We start from the raw sequence: 25,279 nt of genomic DNA, 5'->3' as shown, positions 1-25,279 counted from the left end.
CCATCCCCCCCACCCACCCAACCTCCTCCAATGTACAGTTTCTATGTCAAATGTATATACACTCTTTTCTGGACACTTTTTATATCACAAACTGTACTGTATTTGCAAATTTGGTATGTCATAAATGTATAGATGTAGCAGTACTGTCTATCTGTATGTCGTGTGTGTCATATGTTATGATGAATTGAAAATGGGGGACCCTGATGTAAATAAGACGAAAGTCTTTCTCTGGTCTGCATCCCCTTAACAATTGTATGTATTGAGCTGTACTGTACCCATTCTGCAATCCGTTAATAAACTTTTCAATCAATCAAACATGGAAGAGCTAAATTAAGACGCTACGTAACTCACTCATCACACGGAGGAGCTAAATGAAGATGATGTGTAACTCACTCATCACACGGAGGAGCTAAATGAAGATGATGTGTAACTCACTCATCACACGGAGGAGCTAAATGAAGACACTACACGCTCCTGTGTAACTCACTCCTCACATGGAAGAGCTAAATGAAGACACTACGTAACTCACTCCTCGCATGGAAGAGCTAAATGAAGACACTACGTAACTCACTCCTCGCATGGAAGAGCTAAATGAAGACACTACGTAACTCACTCCTCGCATGGAAGAGCTAAATGAAGACACTACGCGCTCCTGTGTAACTCGCTCATCACACGGAGGAGCTAAAAATACCTCCCTCTGAGCTTCAATGGGGCAGGGAGGGTGAAGTGATTTACCCCATTGATCAACACCGTGAGGCGGACCGTGCTCGTCGCTCTCGCGTCACGCGGCTGGAGGGCTGTGAAGATGGCTCCTCGATGCGTCAGCGCACAGCTGTCAGCCAGGGAGGCTTCTCTGCCGTGAGAGGAGAGGGAGGACATTAGTAAATAGTAGAGAGAAAATATCATCTAATAGCGGACAGTGGGATCTCGCCTGCTGTGCGACTCGGGAGCCAGGAGAGCCATGGGTTCATCCACAGACGAAGATTTCAAAGAGAAATTATTATGGACTGTGAAACGAGAGGTAAGGAGGTATTATTATTATGGAGTGTAAAACGAGAGGTATGGTATTATTATTATTATTATGGAGTATAAACGAGAGGTGAGCGCGCTGGTTTCACGCCCCTGTTGCGCGCATCCCGAGCGCTGCTGCTGAATACGAGCTGAAATTGGCTTAATTATAGCAAAATTGCAATTAATGTTTAACCGCAATGGTTGATATTGTATTTGATAATAATTGCCGTGTTAGGGAGGTGGATGTTATGTTACAATAACATGCCCCGAGTGAGTCCGAGTGTAATAAAGCGGGACTAGTGTAAAACAAAATAGGACTATATAATAATATAATACAGCGCGCACGACATTGTCTGTATTATTATAGTCCTATTTTGTTTTACAATATGTCCCGTTTTGTATTACGTGTTAATGTGCATGCATTGCACTGTATAGGAACAATGTGTCATGTTCTGTTGAGTTTGATAAGTTTGCCAAACAGTTTATTATTGGGGGAAATGTCAGGAAGGCACTGTAAACGAGGAAAGGGCTTATTATAGTTTTCAGATTTTATTTTATTTTGAGATCCGAGCCGGAGTATGAATGAATGGCTTTTTATTTTTTATTCGTAGGCTTACAGTACTGATACATTTACTTTAAATAATTATGTTTTATTCCACTTTTATTCCACTCTTCTTCAATATGAGAAAACAGGTGCATGTGTCTCGACACCATCCTCCAGTCCAGGAGGCCTATGTTTAGTCCGCGGTGTACATTCTACTAGTAGGAGCGCGGGCGGCTTTTAGCACAAAGTGTCAGTGTTATTTCCACCACTAATCAGTAATTACTAAAGAGCCCTTTTGTGAAATGCAATCTTTTGTTCTCTCTGGGTAAGACTTTGTTGCAGCTGCACTCTCCCCAGAGCCCCCTAGTGGCGAGATAAGTCATGACTCTAATAACCTGTTACCTCGTCTCTGTTGGTACATGATGATGATGATGATGATGATGATGATGGACCCAGTGGGTCGTAACGATGTGGATCTTATCTGAACGATCTGTAACCAGAGCAATCGGTCGATACATGCTCTGTCTGAAAATACGCCAGCATAGAAGACTGCTTTGCCCAACCCCCCCTGTCTAGGTGAATAAATAGAAAAAGCTATTTGAAGCAACTTCTTACATAATTTCTTTTTTATAAAATAAAAAGATAAGATAAGATATTCCTTTACATTTACATTTAGTCATTTAGCTGACGCTTTTATCCAAAGCAACTTACAAGTTCTGTACGACAAGTCATCAGGAAGGGCACAACTCCGTTATTGATCCCCTTGGGGAAATTCAGGGGTGGGGGTGGGTGGGTACAGGTACAGTTATGGGCAGGGTAATGGTACAAAGACATAAATACAGGCAATATAATTATAGTACAGTAGAAAAGTTAAAATAGGCAGTGTAAACAATATAGTTAACTCTGAATATAAGCATTCAAACCCCAGATTCGGCTCAAACAAGGGACTAAACACGTTTCGCAATTATGCCACATCAATGTGGAACGCCCTACCTAAAGCTGTAAAGGAATGTGAATCACTACCCACTTTCAAAAACTCTCAAAAAACACCTATGTGAGACTGCAATTCGAAACTGGCCCCTACAAATGTCCTAACCTAGTTGTACAGTAAATGACCAAGTAAGGCTTTGTCAGTATTCCAATGTACAGTGTAAAATGTGTGTGTGTCCCCTACCCAACCCCCCCACCCTCCAATGTACAGCCCTCACCCACCCACCCAACCCCATCCCACCCAACCAACCTCCTCCAATGTACAGTTTCTACGCCAAATGTATATACACTCTTTTTCTGGACACTTTTGTATCACAAACAGTACTGTATTTGCAAATCTGATATGTCATAAATGTATAGATGTAGCAGTACTGTCTATCTGTATGTCATGTATGTCATATATGTTATGATGAATTGAAAATGGGGGACCCTGATGTAAACGAGACGAAAGTCTTTCTCTGGTCTGCATCCCCTTAACAATTGTATGTATTGAGCTGTACTGTACTGTACCCATTCTGCAATCTGTTAATAAACTTTTCAATCAATCAATCAATCAGCATCTGAGCAAGTAGGCAGTGTAATTAAAGGTGCAGATGAGGGTGTATGCCCTATCAGTTATATTATACATTACAATAAATATGGTTACAATAAACACTAAAATCTAAAAATATACTATGAGTAAGTAAAGTATACAGTATTTACAGGTGCAGTATACATAAGGTACCCTAACTGGCATGATATATGTCGTGATTTGTTATGCGTTCGTGCAGTTTCGGTGGGAGTCATTGATCAGACATTCCTAGTAGTTCTCGAGTTCTGCTGCCGTGTATAAAAAGATTTATACACTATTCTGGAAATGTTAGTTGAAATGTTTGCATTATCTTTTCCTCACAGCTTTAATGTGAGCTTTCTAAATCATCCTGGCGAGTCTTTAACCCTTTCACTGCGACAATACAGAAGGTTAACCCTTTCACTGCCACACGACAAAGGGTTAACCCTTTCACAACCACACTACCAAAGGGTTAACCCTTTCACTACCACACTAGCAAAGGGTTAACCCTTTCACTGCGACAATACAGAAGGTTAACCCTTTCACTGCCACACGACAAAGGGTTAACCCGTTCACAACCACACTACATAAGGTTGACCCTTTAACTACCACACTACCGTCAAAACAATTATTGTGCCACATGCCGTGTTTCTCTCATTTTGTCTTGTGTTGTAAATGCAGCGCATCCTTCCTTCACCGCAGTGTGCTCCGACCCCCCCCCCCCCCCCCTCGAGCCCAAACAGTATAGTCTCAGCTCGTGTTGAGAGGGAGGAGCCACGACACGTTTCTCAATCTTTTTTTTTATCCACTTTTTTCTCCTTTTTTCTGTTTTTCTCCCATCCCAATTTAGTCGTGCCAATTCCCCCCTCCCCTGTCTTGATCGTTGCTTGCATGTGCCCCCCACTGGTCGGTCGTAGGGAGGGTTGAAGAATCTATCGCTTGTCCCCTCCGATACATGCGGAGTCAGCCAGCCACATCTTTTCACCTGCCAGCGCGGACTCTCATTGGCGAGGTGTAACGTGTGGGAGGCTCACACTATCCCTCGCCATCTCCTGTCCTTGCTGTGCAGGCGCCCCCTGACCGACCACCTGTAGGAGTCGCTGTTTACAACGACCAGATTACCACCCATCGACTCCCCTCCCGCTGACTCTGCCAATTGAGTCAGTATGACGGCCGGCCCAAGTCGGAGGCAACGCTGACAGCCGGATTCGATACCGGTGTCTCTCGCGTTGGTGACGAGCGCTTAGACCGCTGCCCCACCCAGCCGCCTATCTCCAGTTATTTATTTATTTATTTTGAATCCTCTCTTTCTCAGATTTTTCTCTTTTTCTCCCCATCCCAATTTAGTCGTTATGCCAATTCCCCCCCCTCCCCTACCTGGTCGTTGTGCGCATGTTCCCCCTACTGGTCGGTACAAGGGAACCCTGAAGTCTACCGCATGCTTCCTCCGACACATGCGGAGACAGCCAGTGGCTCTCTTTTCACCTGGCAGCGAGGACTCTCATTGGTGAAGTGTAACGCGTGGGAGGTCACGCTGCCTTCACCACTTCCTGCCTTTCGCTGAGCAGGCGCCCAGACCTGACCTGTAGGCGTCGCTGTCCACAACGCCAGATTACCACCCACGACTTCCCTCCCGCTAACTCAGCCAAACGAGTTAGTATGACGATCGGCCCAAGCCGCAGGCAATGCTGACTCCGGGAGTCGAGACCGCAGCCTCTTGCATTGGTGACAAGCGCAATCTCCGCTACGCCACCTGACCGCCCTATCTCCAGTAATTTTTTTTTTGTATCCACTTTTTCTCCCATTTTCTATATTTTCTCCCATCCCAATTTCGTATCATCCAATTCAACCCTCCCCTGTCACGAACGCTGTTTCTTGCCTCCCACAAGCTGGCTGCAATGTGGACTAAGTCATACATAGCACAAGTCCCCTCCGGTACTTGAGGTAACAGCAGTCGCATCTTTTCACCTGCGCAGCTCGATCTCTCAGTGGCGAGGAGTAACGCGTGGGAGGCTCACGCTGCCCCCGACACTTCCTGATTCTACTGCGCAGGCGCACCAACCGACCTGTAGGAGTCGCTGTCCACAACGCCCGATCCCCACCCATCAGTTTCCCACCCCCTAATACGGCCAATGTGTATTAGTATGAACGACCAGCTAAACTGAAAGCAATGTGGAGCGCTGGGCTCGAACAGGCGAGCCCAGCGTCTCCGCATTCGTGGCGAGCGCCTTGCCCACTACGCCACGTAGCCGCCCTATCTCCAGTTATTTTTAAACATCTTTGGTAAAGTAGAACATGACAGAAAGGCAGCCCTTTGGTCGAGAAGAAAGGTGAAACTAATTCAGTCGTCGTCATTATATGATGTTCTCAAATCAAATCAATAATTCTATATCAATCAAAATAATAGTGATTATTATTTTTGCCATAATCTAATGGTAAATAAATGGCTGCATTTATATAGCAGCTTTTATCCAAAGCGCTTTACAATTTGCTCCTCACATTTGACCCATTCACTCACACATTCACACACCAACGGCGGAGGCAACCATGCAAGGTGCCAACCTGCTCATAAGGAGTAATTAGGGGTTAAGTGTCTTGCTCAAGGACACTTCGACACGCTGCCCGGGAGGAGGGGGAATCGAGCCGGATACTTTCGGATTACCAGACAACTGCTCTACCTACCGAGCCACTGTCGCCCCAACCCTATGGTGATGTCATTTATAGACATGCTCCTGTTTCCACTCTTAACCCTTTCACTGCCATACAACAAAGGGTTAACCCTTTCACTACCACACTGCAGAATGTTAACCCTTTAACTACCACACTACCGTCAAAACGATTATTGTGCCACATGCCGTGTTTCTCTCATTTTGTCTTGTGTTGTAAATGCAGCGCATTGCAGCGGACCGTCTGTAGTGTGGTGATATTGTCTATCACTCTGCCCTCAGATTCATTACTGGTGATGGCTATGATACTCACCATTGTCTCCTGTGTGATAGGGTTGGTTGGTCTTCTCTTACATTTACACTTACATTTAGTCATTTAGCTGAATGCCGTTATCCAAAGCGACTTACAAGTTCTCTACGACAAGTCAGCAGGGAGGGTGCAACTCTCTCAGCTGAGTAACAATGTTCATCAAACAGTGCTGAAACGTGGGTGCTGCAGTGTTGAGTGCATAGTAGTAGAGACATATTAGTAATATTAGTAGTAGGTAGTAATATATAGGCAAGGAAGATTATTTAGTGGCAAAGTGCATGATGGTAAAAGACGGTACAATGTTTAAATTTCTTTTCAGATATTGATTGAATAAGTATGAGGCGCAATAATCATTGGCATTTGTTTATTTACAAAGCACCTACCCTCATTCAGCTACTGTACCACCTTACATCACAACAGTGCTGGATTGGAAATTTGGACCTTATCTTAATTGCTAAAAATGACTGGCTTGTGCTTAAGGTTCCTCCAGCGTGTTCTGATCTTGGAAGGTCTGTCTGACTCGGAACATCCTTTAACACACTTTCCAGATCAATACCCTTGCAGCCTATACTGCACAGTTCAAAGCTGTCAGTGTTTTAGTTGATTTTTATTTTATTTTACTAGTTAGCACATCATCATGATGTTGTTGGCTGATGATACAACCTCTCAGAAGAGCCTTAACCAAATTCACATCTACTATCTGGGAGTGTCGGAGCAGAATCGGTACACTATGACAACATTATCAAGTAGGGCTGTTTCCGCATAGTCGTCATGGCAGGTGAATTGGTTGATTTGGTTTTAGTTGTTCTCCTGTGCAGAGAATTGGACGACGTTCCTCTGTCAAAACATCTCTGCACAAAGGGGAAGTAAACTAGCCAGTGCTACCTTTACATGTAATATCTTTCCTTAACATATTGGGTTAATAATATTATTATATTGTTCCCCCCATATTGTTAGTCTCTTTTATGAATACAAACTGAAAAAAAGTGAAATAATAAAATGTCACAGCGTCAAGAGGTCTGGTTTCCTTACACAGAAAAGACATAGCACTACAATAGTCTGTTTACTTTTCATGATAACGACATCCAACTCGTAAATGTTCAGACAAGTACAATTTTTGTTTCTTTGTGATTCTCTGTATGCATCCAATTCAAAGTAATATTCAGCTGCATTTTCTTTCAAGCTAACTTGTCCCGATTTGGTAATAGTTTTTGCTCTCTTGGGCAGAGGCTTAGAGATGGGAGCTCAGCTGACAGCTATGGCATCGGGTGTGGCTGGAGCAACAGCAGCTCTCCTAACTTTTATCTTGTTCTTAAACATTGCGGGGTTTCTTGGCTATACCCCTCATGATTTTAATTGCAGATTCTTAAAGGAATGTAAATCACAAATTGATGATACTCCTTCGAACGGAATGAACGCCAAACATTTTGGCTTCGGTAAAGCGGCGGTGTTGACTTCATTTGTTTGTCACCTGGGGCAACTCAGCGTCAAATTAAAATCAAACAAGCGGAACGTAAACGCTGGGAGGCTTATTATAGCAATTTGCCTGCTATTGTCCGGGGATATTCATCAGTGTCCTGGCCCGGGGAATTCAACTTCAAATGGGGAAGGAATCAATTTAACGGATCTGCCGAGGAGCGACTACACCTCCCCTCAGGTAAGCTCGGGGTTCGGGGAATCTGCGGGCGTTACCTGTGACATCTTCACTGATCCGTCTGCACTTCTCTGCCTGGGAGCTGTTCCGAGGGCCTTAGGAGATGACGCCGGGCGATCCGAGTGCGGAGCATCGGGAGAAGGAGACGGTGAAGCAGGGAACGACATCGGGTGGAGAGGCAACTTCGAGCGGATTGAGGAAGCTGGAGCCACCGTTAAATCGTTACCTGACGCGGGCAGTGAAGAAAGACGGGGCCGGGATAGTCGGGAGGATCCACATCGATCACCTCTCCGTGATGGTGAAATTACAGCGGGATCATCAATCTGTACCATTGAAAATGGAACTATAAAGGACGCAGGTAATCTGGATTCTGTCTTTGATTCCAGAGGATTACACCTGATACACGTAAATACTAGGAGTCTCCTCCCCAAACTCCACGAACTTCGACTGCTTGCTAGTAAGAATAATCTTTCAATAATCTGCTGTAGTGAAACATGGCTAGATGATTCTGTACCAGATGCTGAAATTGAAATAGAGAATTTCACGGTGATAAGGAAAGATAGAAATAGAAATGGCGGTGGTGTCTGTATTTTTGTGAGGTCAGATATTGATTTTAATGTTAGAGATGATTTAAATAATGATCAAATAGAGGCAGTCTGGTTGGCTATTTCTCTCCCCAAAAGCAAACCAATCCTCGTTGGGGTGTGCTATCGTCCCCCAAATCAGAGTGATTTTTATGATTTATTGGGAGAGACCTGCTCTAATTGTGATGACTTTACCACAGCAGAGATTATTGTCCTTGGGGATTTAAACACTGACTTTCTCAAGAAGGACTCTACTATTTTCAAAGCTTGTGATACCTTTTGTAGATTGTTTGATCTTCATCAGATGATTAAGGAACCTACTCGTGTTACACTCACATCCCAAACCATTATTGATCTGGTTTTGGTATCGGATAGGACCAGGATAAGCAAAAGTGGAGTAGTAGAATATACTATCAGTGACCATTCCATGATCTTTGTGACTAGGAAGATACAGAGAAATATATTTAAGTGTCACAATACAGTGAAAATTAGGTCTCTGAAAAACTACAGCAAAGCTGCTCTCATCGAGTGTTTTAATAATGTAGATTGGGCAACTGTACTGAAATGTAATAATATTGATAACGCCTGGATATGTTTTAAATCTATTTTTCTAAATGTAGTGGAGAAACTAGCACCAAGCAAAGTGGTAAGGATCAAGCGTAGAACAGAGCCCTGGGTTACTGATGACATTTTAAAACTGATACATTTAAGAAATCTAAGTTTTTCAAAATTTAAGAAATCAAGGGATAATTCAGACTACCAAGAGTTTAAGAAACTAAGAAGTGAAGCGAACAGGGAGATTATGACAGCCAAAAAATCCCACTTTTCTGAAAAGATAGTCGAATACAGGAACAACCCCAGTAAATTGTGGAAATCATTAAAGGATCTAGGCTACAGCAAAAGGCTAAAAACCAAACCTAGCAGCCTTAGTTTGAACCACGAGGGTAAATTGACCTCAGACAAAAAAGAGGTGGCGGAGGGGCTGAACACGTACTTTACATCAGTGGCAAGTAATCTGGTAAAAGATCTCCCACAGCATTCAGGGCGTTTTGGAGAAGCACAGGTTAATGAGTATTACTCACAACTAGAGCTGCAAGAGGACTCCTTTTCTTTTAGTAAAGTGACAGAGAGCGCAGTCCTCAAGAGACTAAATCAACTTAATTCCAGTAAAGTGACAGGATTAGATCAGATGCCTGCTAGGTTTCTTAACGACGCAGCAGAGAGCATCACACCTGCTATTACCCACCTAATCAATCTCTCCATTGAGCATGGGAAGGTACCAGCAGATCTAAAGAGTGCTAGAGTAATCCCACTCTATAAGAAAGGTAATAAGTCAGACAAGGGTAACTATAGACCAATTAGCATTTTAAGTATACTATCAAAAGTCATGGAAAAAATCATTCATGAACAGATCAATACATATTTAGTGAGTAACAATATCCTATTTGAGCATCAGTCAGGCTTTAGACAATCTCATTCCACTGAGACTTGTCTGGTGTATTTGACTGACTGCATCAGAAAGGAGATTGATGCAAAGAAATTCTGTGGAATGATCATGTTGGACCTACAAAAGGCCTTTGATACGGTTGACCATAGTGTCCTTTTATTTAAATTGAAGGCGATTGGGTTTAGTTGGTCAGCGTTGAACTGGGTCACCTCATATCTATCAGGCAGGTCTCAGATGGTAGATGTAAACGGGACCTACTCCTCAGCCAAGGCGATCACCTGCGGGGTGCCTCAAGGGAGTGTCCTGGGGCCGCTCTTCTTTCTCATTTACATAAATGATATGAAGAATGCCTGTTCATCAGACCTTTTTCTTTATGCGGATGACTCAGCTATTCTGGTCTCCCATAAGGACTTGGCAGTAGTGGAGAGGACCCTTAGTGAGGAGCTATCAAATGTGCAGATATGGCTGTCAGATAACAAACTATCTCTTCATTTAGGAAAAACAGAGGCCATCCTGTTTGGATCAAAGAAACGGCTTGGTAAAGATATTGAAATGAAGGTAAGAGTAGGTGAGAAGCAAATAACAAACAAGGATTCTGTTGTATATCTAGGCTGCATACTGGACAAACACCTTACAGGAGAGGCCATGGCTAAAAAAGCCCACACTAAAATCTGCCAGAAAACAAAATTCCTAGCTAGACAAGGGAAACTACTGGACCAGGCAACACTTAAAATGCTAGCGGGCGCATTAGTACAGAGTCACTTTGACTATGCTGCCACCTCCTGGTTCAGTGGCGCTCCACAGGTCCTGAAAAATAAACTTCAGACAGCTCAAAACAAATTAATTAGAGTAGTCCTTAAACTACCTCCACGCACTCACCTAGGGCCAACTTTCTTTAGGCAACTAAACTGGCTTCCGGTCAATAAAAGGGTAATTCACATCAAATTAGGTCTCACACACAAGATAGTTCAAAATACAGGTCCGAAATATCTATCTAATTATTTTAATCGATTCCGTGACAATCATTCATACTCTACTAGAAGGAGCAGTACGGATTTTATTCTGCCAAGATTTAACTCCCTAATGGGCACAAATACATTTTTATATTCTGCAGCACTGGAGTGGAACAAGCTTCCAGTGGCCCTGAAAAACATCGAAGAGGGGGGAAGTTTTAGACGTGCCACAAAGAAATGGCTAGCCAGTGAAGCATAGAATAGCCATAGGAAGGAGAGGGTAGGAAGTGCTTTTTTTTGTATGGGGTTGCTATTATGTTTTATTCTGTTTTTTATTATGATGATCTTTGTTTTATTATGATGCTCTATGTTTTATTATGATGCTCTATGTTTTATTATGATGCTCTATGTTTTTATTATGATGCTCTGTTTTAGTATGTTTTATTATGATGCTCTATGTTTTATGATGTCTGTCCATGTCCAAAATCAGGGACCATGATGGAAATAAGTGCTTGCACTTTCTCATGTTTTTATCCCTTGGATGCTGTCTTTTACTCCACAATAAAAATCAATCAATCAATCAATCAGTAGGAGTCTGGGTTTTATAAAAAAGTTCAAGGTGCTGTAAGAAGCAGCATTTCCTTGTTAAAATAAGTTTTAAGCAGCTGTATATTCCAACAGCCATCACTGATATCGAGTGTCCCCCCACTCTGGTATCCCATTCCCACTTTATCCAATCAGGAGAGAGAAGGAAGAACCCTCTTAATTTTTACTTATTTATTTCAATAAGTCTTGCCAAGCCAAATTTGCTGGCAGATTATTTGACTTGTTTCAAGCACATATTATTTGCTTAAAACTAGTTTGTATTTCTTACTTTTGTCAGACCATTTTTGCAGAGTGGAGTTCTCTCTCCTGATTGGGAACGGATACCAGGACATTTATTTTCTGTTTACTGCAGAGCTGAGGGACTGGGAGAACCATGTTACTGACCAGACACTCTATATCAGTGATTGCTGTCGGAATGTAGAGCCATTACATGTAGACCACTCATTTTAACAAAGAAAATATTACCTATAGCACATTTTAATGCTGCAAGATGATCAGCACATCTCTGGTAAGCCCTAGATTTAAAGAGGTCCTTCTGCATTACTGCATGTGGAAAACTCAGATTTGTCAATGAGATCAACTAATCGATTAGTCGACAAAGTCTAACTGTTAGGTCCTGACTGAATTTGGTCGTTAAAGAACCCAGGACGCCTATCGTAAAGAGTAGGGGGTTCCCCGACTTTCCTGGCCAAATTCCTAATCAGGTCTCTGACATCAAGGCCACCTAATCATCCCTTCCCCTTAATTGGCTGATATCAATCCCTGTCTCCTGAGCCTTTCAGCCATTGTGTAGTGTGATGTGGGCCTGGTGCCAGTGTATGGTAGTCATTGTGTAGTGTGATGTGGGCCTGGTGCCAGTGTATGGTAGTCATTGTGTAGTGTGATGTGGGCCTGGTGCCAGTGTATGGTAGTCATTGTGTAGTGTGATGTGTGCTTGGTGCCAGTGTATGGTAGTCATTGTGTAGTGTGATGTGTGCTTGGTGCCAGTGTATGGTAGTCATTGTGTAGTGTGATGTGTGCCTGGTACCAGTGTATGGTAGTCATTGTGTAGTGTGATGTGTGCCGGGTGCCAGTGTATGGTAGTCATTGTGTAGTGTGATGTGTACCTGGTGCCAGTGTATGGTAGTCATTGTGTAGTGTGATGTGTGCCGGGTGCCAGTGTATGGCAGTCATTAAGCCTGCATAGCCCAAGGTTGGGTGCTACCAGTGGTGGTGAAGGAGGCAATTTCCCTAACCCTACGCTGTAAAGCGCTTTGAGTCTGAGAAAAGCACTATATAAATGTAATGAATTATTATTAATTAATAATTATTAATTAGTTCAGGATAATACCTTGATGGAAACAAGCCCGGACGCAAACCCTCTGTTTTAGAATGAGAGCCCCAGTCTGACGGGACTGGCTCATGCTGCCTGGGGTATTAATGATCAATTTATGCAATTTAACGTCTTAGGTAGAGGCTGATGCTTTCAGTTGCCGGGCGATACCTAGGTAGCTGACCGCAGCTTAAAGAGACAGGGACCTTCCCAACCTAAAGCTGGTTGCCACTGCCTATAGGTAGCTGACCACAACTTAAAGAGACAGGGACCTTCGCTACCTAAAGCTGGTTGCCACTGCCTAGGTAGCTGACCGCAACTTAGACGGGGACCTAAAGCTGGCGGGCTTCGCTTGACCGACTCTTACGCATGGCTCCGTTCCGCTGTTTTAAATGTCAAAAAGCACTGACGTCAGCCCCGAGGATGAGCTGTGTTCCGTCAGGCCATTGATTTTACACACGTAACGGATGGGGAACACGAGAACTAGCAACACAAACGGGAAACAAAAGGTTACAAGAATTTGTCAAAAACGGATGGACATGCTTTTCTTACCGATTACCTATTGGTGGACAGATTGATCTCCGCTTTCAGAACAGGATTAAGTAGCTCCCAGGCTTATAGGTCAGCGATATACATCACCAAGGTTTCTGGCCTTGCCTTCTGCACCACAGAAACAACCACTCTGACATCCTGGTGTCTGTCTGGACGAGCCGTGCCCAGGGCACATAAGGAAGGGGGGGGGGGGGGGGGGCAAGAGGTGTTAGAAGACCAGACAAAACATGATGTGTCATATGGCCTCAGATGGCCCAGTACCGTAGCCTTAAGTATTGTCATATATAACCTCAGATGGCCCAGTACCGTAGCCTTAAGTATTGTCATATATAACCTCAGATCTCAGATGGCCCAGTACCCTCCTAGTATTGTCATACTTTATATAGCGCCAGATGGCCCAGTAACCTGGGATGGAACGCTCTTCACCATTTCCCCTGTTTGGAAGAAAAGATGACAGAAACCCTGCTGACAGCGCTGCTCCTGTGGCTCTATTTCCAGCATCACAGACGTTGTGATGACTCAATTATTTATAAAAGAAGATATATAGAGGATATATCGTAGGTGGAGACAGGATGGGGGTTGGGGATGGCGTCTACGAGGGGTATCCATTGATGTGTACAAGATGGGACTTGTACAGAAGGTCAAGAAGAGTCGACCTGCTGAGATCCAGCAGACATCTTTATACCTCTTTGCGCAGGCCCCCCCCTAGTGGCTGGGACGACGGCGTCCCGGATTAATGAACCGTCTTACATAGGATGTGGCGGGCTCAGTTTTAAAGCTAAGAGTGAAGATGCTGGCATCATATGAAACTAGACAACCATGGGAATCCACGGACACCAATGTCACGCTAGCTTGGCTAAATAACACTCCCTAAAGTGAAACTCCCCACTCCTAAAAGAGCTCCAGTGATACCTACAGAGCTCCAGTGAGACCTACAGAGCTCCAGCAAGGCCTACAGCGCTCCAGTGAGACCTACAGAGCTCCAGTGAGACCTACAGAGCTCCAGCAAGGCCTACAGCGCTCCGGTGAGGCCTACAGAGCTCCGGCGAGGCCTACAGAGCTCCGGTGAGACCTACAGAGCTCCGGCGAGGCCTACAGAGCTCCGGTGAGACCTACAGAGCTCCAGTGAGGCCTACAGAGCTCCAGCGAGCGTCAAGTCAATGACGAGCCGACGCGGACGCGTGTTTTTTGCCGTCAACTAACGGAACGTAGACCAATCTCAGTCACTCTTATTGTCTGGGACCAAATTCGGTCACGCCCCAGGCTTTTTTTACCGTCAGCGTTTGGGAATTTCATGTCGACAGGTAGATGAAGTGAAATTATACTTATTTTAGAATATATATATCAAATTTCAAGAGTATTCATCTATATTTAGTCATCTAAAGACTATTAGATATGAACCTATGTACCAGTAAAAAGTGGGAATCTCTAGAATGCGTTTTGGGCGATGGTGTTTACGGAAGTGCGGGTAGCCTCTCAAGTTGACGATACACAACACTTTCTGTTGTCAGTAGATGGCAGCATTGGTTTAAAATTAAAAGGTGAAAATGTTATGACTACAACATGAATACAATTCCCAAGACCTTTAGCACAGGTCGCAGGTCACTGGTCAGCACCAGATTAGGAAAACGCGATCTGAACAGCGTTAAACTATTAACACTTTGATTGCCTAAGGCTAAATTCATGATATACCATCCCTTGCCAGCTCTATTTGTCTATGGAGAAGTTCCCCTTCTTTGCAGGGCTATAACTTTTTAAATTCTATTGTTAAATTGCCATTATTAGGGCCCATTCAATGTCCTATATGTATTGTTCAGGGTGTATGAACGTTAAACTTTTTCATTCACATATTCATACTAAAATATGATCTAAAGTATAAGTATGTTTTCATCTCTTTCTGCAGCTTTCTCCAGAACGTGATTTATAGCCCCAAATGCATTATATTGATGATCAAATACAGTTTGATAGCAATCGGCGCGATATAAAAAAATCCAACTGGACGGACTTCTGGAAGTTACTACACGTCATCTGATGTTGACCGGATGGGCGAGGGGGCGTTTATAATTCCATGGGCAGCGTTATACCATTCATCTAATGTGGGTCAAATGTTCATCATAGCAGTTAGTGTCGAACACGGTAATATTACACGCTAAAACTCACCCCAGTCTCCGCGGGCCGTTGGGCGATCAGCGTGGGGTAGACAGTTTTCCATTATGGGATGTCGAAATACCCGGTCCATTTCCAGGTTGTATAATACTATATACGTCCAAATCATGTTGTTTATCGAATTATTTGCAACCGATCGATGTCCAGTGTATCAAGATGGAGTCCCGGGACCTATAGCGAGTGCCCGGAAGTAATATGGGTGATCAGCACTTCATCCACATAACTTCCTGTTTGGCGCTTCTGCCGATCGGCCACCAGATGGCGCTCTTGAACCGCTAGAGGATTGAGAGGAGCTCAGAACTGTGTGTGAAGGCTGCGGATGGAAAATATGATTCCGATCACAGATTTTTGAAATATTGATATTAAAGACGAGTTACGGCGTCCTCGGCAACTTGAGCATGGCGGGGAAGGACGCCTAAACACGTTTTCGGCACTTAAAGTGTTAATGGGACCGGAGTACAGTGATCGAGAATGGTCACCCAATTATCTTAACAAAAGTGCATCATTAGCATTATGTTTGTTGTCTAAACGGGAACATAATGGTACAATTTAAGATTTGAATGTTATCCGCATATAAAGGACAAATAAAACATCTGTAATTTGTAAGAAACCTCAATGAAAACGGCGCAGTTATATTCGCTATTGTTATGAAAATGTGATAGAATCCTATAAAAATTTGGATGCATTTGGTCACCGTGATGTTAAAGACACACTTCTTCAATCATCTGAAAATTTTTTAATAAAAAGAAATAATAAAATTTTAAAGAATAAGTCTCGACTGCCGGAGAGTCAGCATTGCCTTGGCTTGGGCTGATCGCTATACTAACTCGTTTGGCTGAGTTAGGGGGAGGGAAGCCGTGGGTGGGTCCTGGGCGTTGTGGACAGCGACCCCTACAGTTCGGTCGGGCCGCCTGCACAGCGAGGGTAGGATCTGGAGAAAGGTAGTGTGACCTTCCACACGTTACACTCTCCCGGTGAGAATCTGCACTGCCAGGCTGGCTGCCGGCTGGCTGCACATGTGTCGGAGGAAAACATGTGACCGTCTCCGGCCTCCCGGACCAACAGTAGGGGGGGGGGTGCGCAACAACCAGGAAGGGGGTTGGGAATTGGCATAACGACTAACAGTGGGATGGGAGAAAAATCGGAAAAAGGAGGGGGAAAAAGATAATAAAAAAAAAAATTAAATAAGAATAAGTCTAACCCTAACTAACCTTACACTTGTCCTAATAAACTAACCTACACTGTAGCACTCAACACTTTGATGAACATTGTTACTCAGCTGATAGAGTTGTGCCCTTCCTGATGACTTGTCGTACAGAACTTGTAAGTTGCTTTGGATAAAAGCGTCAGCTAAATGACTAAATGTAAATGATTGGCCTTCGCCTTGGTCCTCTGACGTACCATAATCATCTTGTTGGGTGGATTTGGCAGATGGGACGGATATTGTTGGTTGTGAGTGAGATAGTAGAGAAAACACAGTGGGGATGCAGGAGGAAAAGATTTGTGAGTGAATGGGTAAAATGTGAGGAGCAAATTGTAAAGCGCTTTGGATAAAAGCGCTATATAAATGCACTATATAAATGCAGCCATTTACCATGTATTCATTTAACATTTCTAAGCCCTGGGGCATTTATCTCTTTATTTATACTTTCTCCTTTTAACAAACGAGTGAGATGACAGATTCTTCCTCAAAGAAAGGCGGGAACCTCAAGAACAGCCTGTTTAGCTTAATGATGTGTAGATATACAGCGATGACGTGAGACACAGCGGCTACTTCTCGTGACTAAATTACCTCATCTGAGAAAAAGGTTTTCAAACCGAATAAGATAAGATAATAAACTGTGTACACGAGGCAGTGTTGTAGTCGAGTCACTAAATATCGAGGTCGAGTCTCGAGTCCCCAGTCCGAGTCACCAAAGAGCCAGAGTTGAGTCCCCATTACCCTAGTCCGAGTCAGAGTCCAAGTAATCAAGGTTGAGTCCACTCTGGCAGTCAAAGAGCTGACATACAAATAAAAAAAAAGGTCTTACATTAAATATAAATGACACAGCGGTCACCATTTCAAAGGGAGTTTATTTACTTTGTGACACAATAGCCAAACAAATGCACTAGCCATCAATATCTTATGCCAAATGATTAGGGCCGGGGTAGGCAATTAAGTTTGGCCGAGGGCCAAATTTTTTCCAAGCCATTGTATGGGGGGCCGGAAACAAAAACAATGGCTAATTTTATATATTGATAGTGAAAAGATTTTAACTCTGACTAACCACCTTATAACTAAGACATACATTTGAGGCAGAGAATGGACCAAATAAACTAGTTGCATAGGTGGCATAATAAACTGTAATAAATGACATACACATTTGCACTGAACATTATACCTTTGTCTTTTTGCCATTTTATTATAAAACCAGACAAGCGCCTCTCTCTTATCGGTCTATCTTACATTACGCGCAACCAGCCCGTCTATCTGACAGCCCTTTCTGTGGAGCGCACTGGACTATTGAGAAACAATAGGAATTTTCCATTGGTTCTCCCAGTCCACGTGACCATTTCTAGCATTTCCATTGGCTATAGTGACAGACATTCTTTGTCATTGCCGCCATCTTTAGTGTTACATCCCCTCACACTCCAGTTCTCAGGCGGCAGCTGGTTTAAAAGCGAAAGTAAACTGGCTTCTCTGCTGGCTGTGGCTCCAGGGGAGTTGAACAGTTCTGGCTCTGCTAGTTTATTTTCGATCTTTTGGCGCTTTTTTGGTGGACAAACCACCGCACATGTGCACCGTGACTCGTGACTGGAGTCTAGTTCTGCTAGCACACATAGCCTACTGTGTACAGACGGTTTCAAACTGTATTTTAAATTAGAAAGCAAACAAAATAAATGGACAAGAGAAAAATAAATCTCAATTTGGTCAGTATTGTCATTTGGACAAGCAAAGCCATTACTTTAAGTTGCAGGCAAGAAAGACAAGTCTGTCCACTGTCTCTGGTTTTAAAACTGCCCTGTTGCAGGTCACAAAAAAAAAATATATATATATATATATATAAAAAAAAAAAACTATTTTTCGATTTTTTTTTAATTTCGATATTCGATATCGATTATTAAAATATATCGCGATATTTATCGTTATCGTTATATCGCCCAGCCCTAGCGGATTAGATGCAGTCCAGAGAAAACAACCAATCTAGATATTTCAAGATTCTATGCTTTACATCTGCGCATTCTCTGAGAGATGCACACAATTTTAGATGACAATCGATTCCGATACAATAAAGCAAGTCTTTATCACAAACAAATCCAAAGATATTTAATGTTTTACAAAACATGTCTAGTGTTGCGCCCGGCTTTAGAGGATTAAAAGCCTAATTGTATTTTTTATTTAGTTAATAAATGTCTTGTTGTAATTCCTTATATACCTAATGTAGCGCATCTTCTTGAAGCAGATTCAGCTTTTTTTGCTCTGATTTGACTTCAGTTTAATTGCATTGTTACTGTTCACTGTGTGGTGCCATCAGTCATATAAGTAAAGATAAAGTTTGAATGACTTACTGAACTGGTGTTTTAATTTCACACCACACTGCTTGTTTGTTATTTCAGCACCAGGCCTGTCCACCGACTTTTTTCATGTTTCATGTTATTCACTCTCACATGGATAAAACAAAGTATAATAAGCATTCTTTAGGTGGTGGTAGTTTCTCTATTTGGACATTATAGCTAACATATAGCCTAGCCTAGTTGGTCGTAATGAAATCTTTTCTTTATTTTTTTTTTTTTTAATAATCTGAGGGGCCAGATATTATTGCTGGCGGGCCAATTTCGGCCCGCGGGCAGCCTATTGCCGACCTGTGTTAGGGCATATTACAAAAAAGAAAAGAAAAAGGAAACTATTTATCAATTAACAAGTCGTCGTCTGCACCTTCCGAATGCAGTCAATGCTCGAGTCCGAGTCCTAGTCCGAGTCTGAGTTATCAGTGCTCAAGTCCAAGTCGAGTCCTGAACATTCCTTATAGTTCTCAAGTTCTGCAGCCGTTAGTTGACGACGTGATGTATGTATGAATATTAATGTACAACACATTGATTTGATATATTATTTATGTGCAACACATTTATTTGATACATTATTTATGTGCAACACATTGATTTGATATATCAAATCAGACTATAATTGCCTCCACAGAAGCTATTGTCCGTGTGCCTGTATAGCCTCCACAGTCAGAGGGGTGGAGTAATATAACCGCATGTACTGCCACTATAACGAGTGGGGATTTTAATGAGCTTATACGTCAGTGTTAGTTACAAAGGAGAGTGTGAAAATATTTTATTACAGTGATGCTTCTCTGCAGTAGATTACATTTTTATTCCTGTTTATTCATTAGTTTAATTTAACCACATTTCATTTAGGTTTTGTGACTATAATTTCGTTATTTTATGCATTGATGAAGTCCCTAATGAAATCTGGGCATGTACTAGTTTGTCCTGGACCACGTTGAATGCTTCAAATAATAGTATTTATATTTTTCTGGGCGTCCACCCAGCACCAGGGCCGACCTCACAGTTAACAGAGTTTGCTAGCTTAGGCTTCCTGCAGTTTTATTTATAGTAGCCTCCCGTCTGCATAACCAGAATGGTTTATTTATAAAGATATTTATAAATGAATACGATTAAAATCAGCATGTTCATGATTACGTTGATGTGCAGTTATATAGTCCACCCAGCGTCGCTACATCCGGTTCACTCACCAGATATTAAGAAAACATTGAGCTGAATTAATCCTCTCTCCGTGTGTCAAGTACAGACGGTTAACCCTTTCACTGCCACACTACAGGCGGTTAACCCTTTCACTGCCACACTACAGACGGTTAACCCTTTCACTACCACACTACAGGCGGTTAACCCTTTCACTACCACACTACAGGCGGTTAACCCTTTCACTGCCACACTACAGGCGGTTAACCCTTTCACTACCACACTACAGACGGTTAACCCTTTCACTGCCACACTACAGGCGGTTAACCCTTTCACTGCCACACTACAGGCGGTTAACACTTTCACTACCACACTACAGACGGTTAACCCTTTCACTGCCACACTACAGGCGGTTAACCCTTTCACTGCCACACTACAGGCGGTTAACCCTTTCACTACCACACTACAGACGGTTAACCCTTTCACTGCGACACTACAGGCGGTTAACCCTTTCACTGCCACACTACAGGCGGTTAACCCTTTCACTACCACACTACAGACGGTTAACCCTTTCACTACCACACTACAGACTGTTAACCCTTTCACTACCACACTACAGGCGGTTAACCCTTTCACTACCACACTACAGGCGGTTAACCCTTTCACTGCCACACTACAGGCGGTTAACCCTTTCACTACCACACTACAGACGGTTAACCCTTTCACTGCCACACTACAGGCGGTTAACCCTTTCACTGCCACACTACAGGCGGTTAACACTTTCACTACCACACTACAGACGGTTAACCCTTTCACTGCCACACTACAGGCGGTTAACCCTTTCACTGCCACACTACATGCGGTTAACCCTTTCACTACCACACTACAGGCGGTTAACACTTTCACTGCCACACTACAGGCGGTTAACCCTTTCACTACCACACTACAGATGGTTAACCCTTTCACTACCACACTACAGGCGGTTAACCCTTTCACTACCACACTACAGGCGGTTAACCCTTTCACTGCGACACTACAGAAGGTTAACCCTTTCACTACCACACTACAGACTGTTAACCCTTTCACTACCGCACTACAGGCGGTTAACCCTTTCACTGCGACACTACAGGCGGTTAACCCTTTCACTGCCACACTACAGACGGTTAACCCTTTCACTACCACACTACAGGCGGTTAACACTTTCACTACCACACTACAGACGGTTAACCCTTTCACTGCCACACTACAGGCGGTTAACCCTTTCACTGCCACACTACAGACGGTTAACCCTTTCACTGCCACACTACAGACGGTTAACCCTTTCACTGCCACACTACAGGCGGTTAACCCTTTCACTGCCACACTACAGGCGGTTAACCCTTTCACTACCACACTACAGGCGGTTAACACTTTCACTGCCACACTACAGGCGGTTAACCCTTTCACTACCACACTACAGGCGGTTAACCCTTTCACTACCACACTACAGGCGGTTAACCCTTTCACTACCACACTACAGGCGGTTAACCCTTTCACTGCGACACTACAGGCGGTTAACCCTTTCACTACCACACTACAAACGGTTAACCCTTTCACTGCGACACTACAGGCGGTTAACCCTTTCACTACCACACTACAGGCGGTTAACCCTTTCACTACCACACTACAGGCGGTTAACCCTTTCACTGCGACACTACAGAAGGTTAACCCTTTCACTACCACACTACAGGCGGTTAACCCTTTCACTACCACACTACAGGCGGTTAACCCTTTCACTACCACACTACAGGCGGTTAACCCTTTCACTACCACACTACAGACGGTTAACTCTTTCACTACCACACTAGATACGGTTAACCCTTTCACTACCACACTACAGGTGGTTAACCCTTTCACTACCACACTACAGGCGGTTAACCCTTTCACTACCACACTACAGGCGGTTAACCCTTTCACTACCACACTACAGAAGCTTAACCCTTTCACTACCACACTACAGGTGGTTAACCCTTTCACTACCACACTACAGGCGGTTAACCCTTTCACTACCACACTACAGAAGCTTAACCCTTTCACTACCACACTACAGGCGGTTAACCCTTTCACTACCACACTACAGGCGGTTAACCCTTTCACTACCACACTACAGGCGGTTAACCCTTTCACTACCACACTACAGGCGGTTAACCCTTTCACTACCACACTACAGGAGGTTAACCCTTTCACTACCACACTACAGGCGGTTAACCCTTTCACTACCACACTACAGGCGGTTAACCCTTTCACTACCACACTACAGACGGTTAACTCTTTCACTACCACACTACATACGGTTAACCCTTTCACTACCACACTAAAGACGGTTAACCCTTTCACTACCACACTACAGACGGTTAACCATTTCACTACCACACTACAGGCGGTTAACCCTTTCACTACCACACTACAGACGGTTAACCCTTTCACTGCGACACTACAGACGGTTAACCCTTTCACTGCCACATTACAGGCGGTTAACCCTTTCACTACCACACTACAGACGGTTAACCCTTTCACTGCGACACTACAGAAGGTTAACCCTTTCACTGCCACACTACAGGCGGTTAACCCTTTCACTACCACACTACATGCGGTTAACCCTTTCATTTACATTTACATTTACATTTAGTCATTTAGCTGACGCTTTTATCCAAAGCGACTTACAAGTTCTGTACGACAAGCCATCAGGAAGGGCACAACTCTATCAGCTGAGCAACAATGTTCATCAAAGTGTTGAGTGCTACAGTGTAGGTTAGTTTATTAGGACAAGTGCATGACAGTACGGTTAGTTAGGGTTAGATTTTTTTATTGTTTTTTTTTTTTTTTTTTTAAATTCAGATAATGGTTGAAGAAGTGCGTCTTTAGTCGACGGCGAAAGATTGGACGTGATTCGGCTGTCCTAACTGGGGTGGGTAGTTCATTCCACCATTGTGGGGCAAGGACTGAGAATAGGCGACTTCTCTTTGATGACCCTCCCGGAGCTTGGATAGGAGTACCACACTACAGACGGTTAACCCTTTCACTACCACACTACAGACGGTTAACTCTTTCACTACCACACTACATACGGTTAACCCTTTCACTACCACACTACAGACGGTTAACCCTTTCACTACCACACTACAGACGGTTAACCATTTCACTACCACACTACAGGCGGTTAACCCTTTCACTACCACACTACAGACGGTTAACCCTTTCACTGCGACACTACAGATGGTTAACCCTTTCACTGCCACACTACAGGCGGTTAACCCTTTCACTGCCACACTACAGGCGGTTAACCCTTTCACTACCACACTACATGCGTTTAACCCTTTCACTACCACACTACAGACGGTTAACCCTTTCACTACCACACTACAGACGGTTAACCCTTTCACTACCACACTACAGACGGTTAACCCTTTCACTACCACACTACAGGTGGTTAACCCTTTCACTACCACACTACATACTGTTAACCCTTTCACTACCACACTACAGCAGGTTAACCCTTTCATTACCACACTACAGGCGGTTAACCTTTCACTACCACACTACAGGCGGTTAACCCTTTCACTACCACACTACAGACGGTTAACCCTTTCACTGCGACACTACAGATGGTTAACCCTTTCACTGCCACACTACAGGCGGTTAACCCTTTCACTGCCACACTACAGGCGGTTAACCCTTTCACTACCACACTACATGCGGTTAACCCTTTCACTACCACACTACAGACGGTTAACCCTTTCACTACCACACTACAGACGGTTAACCCTTTCACTACCACACTACAGACGGTTAACCCTTTCACTACCACACTACAGGTGGTTAACCCTTTCACTACCACACTACATACTGTTAACCCTTTCACTACCACACTACAGGCGGTTAACCCTTTCATTACCACACTACAGGCGGTTAACCTTTCACTACCACACTACAGATGGTTAACCCTTTCACTACCACACTACATGCGGTTAACCCTTTCACTACCACACTACAGGCGGTTAACCTTTTACTACCACACTACAGACGGTTAACCCTTTAACTACCACACTACAGACGGTTAACCCTTTCACTACCACACTACATATGGTTAACCTTTCACTACCACACTACAGGAGGTTAACCCTTTCACTACCACACTACATGAGGTTAACCCTTTCACTACCACACTACAGACGGTTAACCCTTTCACCACCACACTACAGACGCAGGGACCGAAACTAAAGCCTGCCGCCCGCCAGGGGCGCTCAGTTTTTACCTTTGGCGCTTGACACTTAGAGGGCTGCCCGCCGTGTGGCGTGTAGACGTGTAGTTCATAACGATACTCTTATTTTGATTGTGCGAGTACAGATTATAGCCTCTCGTCTTTTTTTTCTCCGCCGCGAGATCGTTAAAAAAAACTACAAGTCCCACATTGCACTCAAGTCAACGGTCCAATCACAGTAGAGTGACGTGACTGGTTTCATGAGAAAGAAAGCAAATGACCAATCGGAAGCTCTCATTTGGCTTGTTTACTTCCTGAAACGCCACCATTCCGATATGCGGGCAGTCTGCTCTAGTCTATATCGGACCTCCATGAGCTATCGTTACTGTTTAAACAATGACCCAGTCAACTATTCACTTTTAGTTTAATACATGACGAGGCATTGTCTAACGGTATCTAGCTGGCTAGCTACTGATAGCTGCTGATATCAACAAATGCTCCAGCAATAGTCAACTCGAGTGCATAACACCTCCGTTCCCTCGTTAGCTAGCTCACGTTAGCTAGCTCACATTAGATCTATCTGTCCCAGTAAACTAAATTGTCTTAACGTTATCTACCGGGCTAGCAGTAGCTACAGATAGCTCCTGATATCAATGTCTTATAACATTGATTGAATGCGTATTCTAGCTGAGGGCATGTTGAATGTGATTTGACAAAAGAACCGTAAAGTTATACCAATAGGGTCCAGCTGCATCGCCGGAGAATCCTTGCATGCTGAATGTAGGGTCTAGCTGAATATAGGGTCTAGCTGCAGGGCCGGAGAATCCTTGCTGGAGCTGGAGGCTACTCAAGTATACACACAGACAGTGGAGCTGTTTGCAGATAGCGAGCATTTTGACTTATTGCGTGGTGGTGATGTCTCGCAGATAATACAACTACAAGTATGATTATATAATATATATTTTATTTAAAAAAAATTTTTTTATATAAAATATATATTTTTTTTTT

At 43.6% G+C, this 25,279-nt stretch overlaps 1 protein-coding gene across 1 annotated transcript in view; it reads left to right on the top strand.

Moving 5' to 3' along the window:
* The first annotated feature begins 925 nt into the window (after positions 1-925).
* The window catches only part of LOC311224555 (small G protein signaling modulator 2-like), a 264,091-nt gene continuing 239,737 nt past the window's right edge, over positions 926-25,279 (top strand). The window contains exon 1 of the mRNA XM_084309586.1: positions 926-1,021. Coding sequence (XP_084165712.1) covers positions 962-1,021 — 60 coding nt within the window. The 5' untranslated portion in view covers positions 926-961. The remainder of the gene's footprint in view (positions 1,022-25,279) is intronic.

This window comes from Notolepis coatsorum (genome assembly GCF_963971535.1).
Source record: "Notolepis coatsorum genome assembly, chromosome: 1".
Taxonomy (NCBI): domain Eukaryota; kingdom Metazoa; phylum Chordata; class Actinopteri; order Aulopiformes; family Paralepididae; genus Notolepis; species Notolepis coatsorum.
The sequence above is the reverse complement of the archived record's forward strand: the minus strand, read 5'-3'. Positions and strand labels throughout refer to the sequence as shown.